Source organism: Giraffa tippelskirchi, chromosome 3, assembly GCF_054371585.1.
Source record: "Giraffa tippelskirchi isolate mGirTip1 chromosome 3, T2T-mGirTip1v1.2.pri, whole genome shotgun sequence".
NCBI classification, from domain to species: domain Eukaryota; kingdom Metazoa; phylum Chordata; class Mammalia; order Artiodactyla; family Giraffidae; genus Giraffa; species Giraffa tippelskirchi.
Window position 1 is genome coordinate 125,735,521 of NC_137277.1, and position 8,108 is coordinate 125,743,628.

The 8,108-nt window shown below is 40.4% G+C and overlaps 1 protein-coding gene across 7 annotated transcripts in view; it reads right to left on the reverse strand.

Moving 5' to 3' along the window:
• SLC35F5 (solute carrier family 35 member F5) overlaps positions 1–8,108 on the reverse strand; it is a 47,899-nt gene that overhangs the window by 39,457 nt on the left and 334 nt on the right. For 4 of the 7 annotated variants that reach the window (XR_014079296.1, XR_014079297.1, XM_081579259.1 and 1 more), the window contains exons 1-3: positions 2,690–3,011; positions 1,742–1,832; positions 1,450–1,591 (exon numbers count right to left, since the gene is read on the reverse strand). Coding sequence is in view for 5 of the 7 variants with exons in the window: in XM_081579259.1 (XP_081435385.1) it covers positions 1,450–1,591; positions 1,742–1,832; positions 2,690–2,729 (273 nt within the window). In the remaining 2 variants the exon portion in view is untranslated. Of the gene's footprint in view, positions 1–1,449; positions 1,592–1,741; positions 1,833–2,689; positions 3,012–6,800; positions 6,936–7,977; positions 8,038–8,108 lie in introns of those variants that run through there. The other 3 variants (XM_081579262.1, XM_081579264.1, XM_081579261.1) reach the window with 3 other exon arrangements.

Sequence of the window (8,108 nt, forward strand, 5' to 3'; positions counted from 1 at the left end):
AGCAAATTTCCATTGGCTATCTAATTTTACATATAGTAATTAATAACCACAACTGTTTAAAACACATCAAACAAATAAAAATCCATAAATGTATAATGATATACAAAAAATGCTGAATGGTTATTTCTGGAAGTTGCTAGGTAACATTAGTTTAAAATGAATAAAGAAAAGGAATAAAGATTTATCTAAACTTTTCTATATGAACCATGTTTCAGGATAACCAAACAGTAGTTGCAGAAAAGTTCTCCTTAAAGAATTCTAACTAATAAATGCAAAAGGAATGACCCTTAGAAAAATCAACATTTTATAATCTCTAGTTAAATACTCTATCTGGACAATAATCATATGGATATTCAACAACTACGTAAAGACTGATGAGGAACTTAGAGTGCTCAAATTGGTATCATCCAAAGTAAGACTTGTAGCCATTACCAGCCTCATGTTGTGATGTCAAAGGAAGTAACCAACACAATAAATAAAAAACAAACTATTTAAAACTAAAATAAAACTTTAAAGATAAGCTTATTTCCCTATCAACATTAAAGAGATTTCTTTGTAGTTAAACTACAGAATGCTAATCTTAAAAAAAAAAAAAAAGGTTGTAGAAGAGTGAAAAATCAATGGCCTATTATATTCCAGAGTCTAATTCCAAAAAGGCTATAAATTTATTCATCAGATACAATGTCAGTGTCAACTATTTACTTAGCTACCACGTGGGATGACCAGCAGCATCACACTGCTTCCTTTGACATTTAAGTTCATTTTATAAATGCTAGTCTTCCTTTTGCCTTAAGATAGCAATATGTAAGTTTAAACACAGTAATTTCTGAAAATAAATTTTTGCAGGGGTCATTAACCAAAGTGAATAAAGTAACTATACAAGTTGAAAGAAAAACTAGCTTGTGAACTCAAAATACCACATTACTACCAATAGGTCATGAATAAAAACAAAATAAAATTTAATTACAGGCAATCACTCTATACATACACTTCACAAGAAGGTTTAAATCAGCAAACACATAAATGTCCATGCACCCATGTATGTGTACAGTAGTGACCATACATGAAAACTCGGATCACTTTCACTCATTTGTCCAAAAGTATTTTCACTTTCTATTAAATGGTGACTCCTGGATGGTTGTTCCACTAGAAAATAGTATTTATAAAAAAAAATAAATTTAGGGAAAAAAACACAAAAAACCCACAAATATTAAGAAAATAGGCATGTACCTCATTTTCTAAATAACCTCCTTTAGGGATTTAAGAAAACTGGATGAAACAATAAAAACAGTATCCTTTCAGCTTCAACTTGAATTGATACTAGTTCATTATAAAAGAAAATGTAACAATATTCAAAATACCGCTTAAGTGGGCATGAGAGACAGTAACGGCTAGAGATATAACGATATTTCAATAACACAGCATCATTCCTAGATAAGGCTTACATACCGAAGTAAGTTCTGAGGATGCAACCCATATCACATCAACAAGTAGGAGAATAACAATCCCAAGAGCCATTCGCTTCCGCTGAGTGAAACCACTGCTCTGGGAATTCATTCGGTTCATGATAAACACACACACCATTTGCAGTCTGTTTTTAGAAAAATATAGTTCACATTAGAAAGGATCTTTTAAAAATAACCATATAAAAATGAGAATATAAGTACACCAGAACTATGACATTTGTTAAGTTAATGTTCAAAGTCATACAGTTTTTGTTTTTTAAAAGTGTTGAATTTACCTTATTTTAAAGGCCTTTCTGAGATCTTGAAGAGCAATGCCTGAAAACTTAGCAGATCTGAGTCTAAACGGAGGTGAAGAACTCAGCACACCTAAAAATCACCACAGAATAATGCTTGTGAAAACATCAACCACTCAAAATAAGACTTATAAGCTCTTTTTCACGTTTCACCTTTAAAATGAAAGCACATGAAAGAACAGCAAAGTATGTGAAATATAACTGACACTTTTCTCTACACTTTTATGTTGTCTACTATACATTTCAAATTATACTCAAAGAACACAGTACAAAGAAAAAAAGCAAAATTCAACAAACAGCATATTTAAGAATACTTAACTAGTGAAGAACAGCTTCATAATAATTTCATAAAGACAGAACTGGATTCGCCGCTCTTGCTACTCTCTCCAGAGGTACCAACCCCGGGACAGTGTCTAGACACGCGCCTGTTTCTAAGTGTCTTCTCCGTCCCTGATCTTGAGTGGACTTGGCAGATTTGAAAGGAAGTGATTTGTTTTGAGTATTGAGGGCACGTTTCCAAGCACCTCACATGGTCAAGGGAAAGGATCCTCCACGCTTTCCCCACCCACGCCTGTCACTGTGTCTACTATTTCGATCTGAAATAGTCATTCACGAGGTGGGTGGGGAAACAGCTGTTCAAGGGAATCTTCCTTTTCCGAGGAGAAAAAAAAAAAGTTAAGGCGAGTGCCGTCTCCCCGGAGAAGATTAAAGCCCTGAAGCGGCGGGGCCGGGCAGCTTCCTCAACTACCAGAGTCTAGACTGGGCTCGCGAGCCCCTGTCATCCTCCCCCTCAATAGGTCCCCAGACACTGTGGCCATTTCGGTCAGAGCACCTCGGCTGCTACCAGAGGCTTCAGAGTGGGGCTGTTCGGGGTCCCCGGTCCCCGGCTTTGGTTCCGAGTGATTTCGCGGCCCCGCTGTGCCTACTTACCTGGCTTTCCTGCCCCGGGATGGTGTCGTGGCGGCACCATGAGCGGACCCGGCCCGGACCCGCCGCCGCCCAGGGCCACGGCTGCGGCCTCGGACTCACAGAGCTCTCGCGCCGCCTGTCATTGCGCTGCGCGGAGGCCCAGCCCCTGAAGCCGCGGTGCCCCTCGGAGCGACGCTGCGGACGCCAACCGGCTCCACTCGGTTCGGGAGGGCTGGGGGCGGGCGAAGGTAAGGAACCGCGCAGGCAGCTATGGCCGCGGAGGCCCGGAGCTAGACCCTGGCCCCGGCCCCGCCCCCGGGCGGCCAGCCTGCCAGCCCGGCCTGCGGCCCCGCCCCTCTCCCTGGCCCAAGGGCGGCGGCGCACGGGTTTCGTCACGACTGCGCGACTGCAGGCCGCGGGAGCGTTTGGTTGGTTGGTTGGTTGGTAGGTTGGTTTGTCTATTGACAGGCGCTGGGCACAGAGCGATAAGACGCCGCTGGGACAGCAGAGAGGAGATGGGAAGAAGGCAAGCAGGGCGCGGTGGAATGAGAAGAGGGAAGAAGGCGTGGGTGGTTGAAGTGGAGCGAAGGACGAGGGAGGTGACTGAGCCCCTCCAGATGGCCCCGCACCAAGACAAGAGCTAACAACTGCATTTGTTACAAAATTCGGTCAGGAAACTCTCAATAGTGCTTTCTCGAAAAGAGGACGGAAGAACAGAATGGCCTGGGAGAACTTTTGCTTTCTGGAAACTCTTGCATGTAAAATAGATCCCAGCTTCGGGAATTAGAAGTTCTGTCAATAAGGGCAAACTATTTCACCTCCCTGGCCCTCAGATTACTGAAAAGTGGGCATAATAATAGTACCTGCCTCGTCTATTAATTTGTATATGTGCTAGGATTACTTGAGCATACAAATGTGAAGGGTTTAGATAATTCATGCAGGTAAAACACAAATGTTAATAATTATTAAATTGTACAGATTTTTTAAATTAGCTTTTGAATATCCCATAAGAAAAAGCCTTGACCAGCGTCCTGATATGTATTTAGAAAACGAAAATGACACTAAAAGTTTCTTCACTGGAGTTGTCTACCACCAGCACATTTGTAACATCTTTATGAGGTGGTGTGAAGAAATTAAGTTTTCTTCTGTAATCACAATGTAGTGCATTTCTTACTTTCTAAATTTCTCCTGTTTCATTGAAATTGAATATATTTAATTTGTTCAATTAACTAGTAAAGCAAGACCATTGAACATTTTTTTGTGTTGACCCAGTCAGTTTCTAATAAACTGTCAGCATTAAGCTCCCCTAATAACATTCAGAAAGGGATCATGCAGAATAGAAAAATCTTAACCATTTAAATTACTTAGGGGAAATTTGTTTGCAGACCTTGATCAAATTATTCCAATAGATGATTTATTCTTGTTTCTTTAGAGTGACAGGCCCATGGTAGAATGAAAAAAAATAGTAGCATTATAAATACCTTCCAGGATCTAAGAATCAGGAAAATTAGGTTGTACTTCTTAATCTGACCACACTTTATTCTGTGATCTTAAGGACTATTATTCTCTCTACCTCAATTCTTCATTAGAAGTATGCTGATACTGTTACCTATTTCTTAAATATTATTTATTTAAGTATTTATTAAGTATTATTTATGTAAGTACTTCATAAATGTATATAAATTACCTTTATTACCACTTATTTCCAGAGCATCTGCTAAAGAACAGTGCCACTAGTCCTAGGTTAACCTTCCATTAACATGTTTTCCCAGCACACTCTGAGGAAAATTCCACTGGACTACTCTGAGTCAACAGACTCAGTGTGATTTCTGTGCTGTGGCATCCTGAACTCAGGCATTTCTTTCTTGTGTCCCCAAATGTCTTGTCCAAGGCCAAGCCCTTAAAAACTTCGAAGTCTTAGAAAGCTGCTTTCTGGTATAACTTTAACTCTTATTTCTGTGTGATTAATTCTTAGAAGCAAGAACTTTACATTTCCCTCTCTACAAAATCCCAACTGTCTACATTTTCAAATATAAACTCCACAAGAACAAGAATTTTTGCCTTTATTATCCTCCACCATACCCTCAGCATCTAGACTAGGGCCTAACACAGAAGTGTGGTCAATGTCTTGAATGAACTGGAACATCTCGCTGTCTCTTGACATTTTGAAGCCTATTTTCTTCCTCATATCTTCATTTCTGTTGGCACCACTATTTTTGTAGTCTCACAGTCTTAAAAGATTGATTTTTCATTTTTATTAATATCCTTTTTACTCTTCAAAGTTGATCACTCTTTAAGTCCTTTTGAAATGTCGCAGTAGTACACCCTTAAGATTCATGTTATTAAGTCCGATATCTTAAAAAAAAGTTACCTGAACTATAGAGAATATAATTTCCTCAGTAATTACATGTGTCACAATATGAATATGAAGGTAAGATCATGTGTGAGTGTACAGGGCAGTCAGTAGTTCACTCTGTACACCAGTATCAAAGATTACATTTCAAATTCAAGCCTTAGTAAAATTACAAATGGCTATGTCATGAGTCTTTGGAGCTTCCAGTTAATAGTTGAAACCACTTATAATAGTTCTGTGAATTCCAAGCATGGAAATAAAGAACACTCAAATGAGAACAAGCAGAGGACATTTATTCAGAGATTGCTATAGCAAGGCAGTCAGCCCTCATTACTTGCATTTGGCAGAGATTCAAAGACAGGGAAGGGTAAAAACTTTCCAGTAGAAGCAGGGAAAGGCTTCAGGTATACCCTGATGGTTGGCATGGGGAAACAAGGAAAGCTAACTAGAAACAAGGCATCCTTTGTGGTTGCAGGGATGCATATTTGCCTTTCTCTGGTTCTAAGTTGGAAACAAGACAAAAACTTAGGAAGCTGGCAGTTATTGATCAAGTGCTGACCAACAGTCTACTCTTGTCGCTTGTATTGTATCATATTCTCTACTAGAATGCTGGGCACAGAAGCTCAATAAATAATTGATTTGATTTGTATCTAACACATGGTCTAATGGATTGGCGTTCACAATTTTGTTTTCATTACTGTACACAAGAGACAGCTTTTGAATTGGAATTACTGCATTTTACAGGTAAGTCAGAACCTTGGGAAGTTCTGAGATTTAGATCTAAGGTCCTGAGGGTTTATTGTGTACAAGCAAGTCCTACATTTTAAAGGGTTTACAGGCAGTTTGGAGGAGCAAAATATCAACAGAGAATTGAATAAAAGTTCTAAACACCCATAAAATAGGCATCTTAAGACAATGCTTAATTAATGGCCACTCATTGCCATGCCCTTGAGGGTATGGACCAGAGTTCTGCAGGCATGATTTCTTCAGGTAAATATAAAGAAAGCTTTAGGAAACAGGTGGATCTGAACTTCGTTTTAATAATGGGTAGAATTTTGATGGGGAAGGGATAGAGGAATGATTTTCTTTTTCCTAAGAATAAAAGAATATGAGTGTAGGGGGAGGAAAAGTTCTTTTTTCCTTTTACCCTCCTGGTTTTCCAGCTGGGGTCCTATAAAATTAGACTGACAAAAGCCATGTGAACAAGGGAAAAACAAGCAGTTTATTAACACATACAGAGCATATCATTGGAGAGGATTCCAAATGAAGAGTAACTCAAATTGGTGGTTAGAAGGTGGGCTAATGTGGCATCTTTAACAAAACAAGAATAATTCGTAGAGATGTGACAAAGGAAGAGTTTCAGACTTTCAGGAGTGGCAAACCATGGGAAGGTAAATATTAATATGTGGGGCTGCTAATAGAATAAGGTTTGTTTGTACAGCTCCATCTTGGCTTTCTGTCAATCTTCATGGCTATAAAACTTCCCAAGGAGGGCTTCCCCCATTCAATCCTTGGTCTGCGAAGATCCCATGTGCTGTGGAGCAACTAAGCCTGTGTGCCACAACTGCTGAGCTTGCACTCTAGAGCCCATGAGCCACAACTACTGAAGCCCGCACGCCTGGAGCCTATGCTCCACAACAAGAGAAACCACCACAATGAGAAGCCCGTGTACCACAACTAGAAAGTAGCCCCTGCTCGCTGCAACTAGAGAAAGCCCTCTCGAGCAGCAACGAAGACCCACCACAGCGAAAAAATTAATTTTTAAAAAAAAAAACTTACCAAGGACAGGAAATGTATGTATGGCAGTCCTTTTCAGAAGTTTCTGCTTTTAGTCAGGAACTTAGTCCACATCTATTGATTCTCATTTGCCTCCAATTTAAAATACTCCTTATGCCAAAGTGACATGTTCTCGTCCTCAACATGAGCAAGAGAAAAAGACGTGTCCAGAGGCAACTTGTAAAACACTTGACAGGGAGCTTGCCTGGTGGGCCAGTGACTAAGACTTGGCATTAACAATGCAATGAACCAGTGAAGCTGCTCGGTCGTGTCTGATTCTTTGCAACCCCATGGACTGTTGTGTACCAGGCTCCTCCCTCCATAGAATTTTCCAGGCAAGAGTACTGGAGTGGGTTGCCATTTCCTTCTCCAGGGGATTTTCCTGATCCAGGGATCAAACCCAGGTCTCCCGCATTACAGGCAGATGCTTTATTGTCTGAGCCACCAGGGAAGCCCTTAAAATATTCATTATGTCAAAGTGACATATTCTGGTCCTCAACATGAGCAAGAGAAAAAGACGTGTCCAGAGGCAACTTATAAAACACTTGGCTGGGAACTTGTCTGGTGGGCCAGTGGCTAAGACTCTGCACTCACAATGCAGGGGGCCCCAGTTTGATCCCTGGTAAGGGAACTAGATCCCACATGCCACAACTGCAAGTTCACATGTTGCAACTAAGGATCTCACAAGGCACAATTAAGACCTGGCACAGCCAAATAAAAATTAAAACACTTGGCAGAACACAGCATGTATGTAGAGAAGCAATAGGAATTAAAATTCCGTCAAGGTTGCAGGTATCATGGCAAGGTTCTACTAGCTGCAGAAACTAATTCAGGGAGTTTGGACTTTGAGAAAATAAGAGCTTTTAAATAAGAGCACAACATAAGACATCACGCTCAAGGAAACCATGTTATAGACAAAACTGATTATCAAATTAAGGCAGGTATTTGCTAAACTAGAAAATACTGAATCTAAACATATATGTCTAGTACCCTCTTAGCATTCTGCACCATGCCAGACACCAGATTGATGCTGATGCTCTTTTTGAAAATGGTCTCACTTGAGTATGACTTCATTTTATATCTTACTGTTGAAGGCATACTTGGTAAGGAATTAGATAAGGAAATAAGGGCCCCATCTGATTGGTGCTGGGGAATCTAATGTGGCACTGTGCATGCTCACCCTGTGCTTTCAGCCAGCTCATCAGCTTCCTGCCAACTGAGTGGCCCATGCCAGCAGGTTGTTGTGGTTGTTAGTCACTCAGTCATGCCTGACTCTTTGTGACCTCATGGACTAGCCCACCAGGCTCCTTG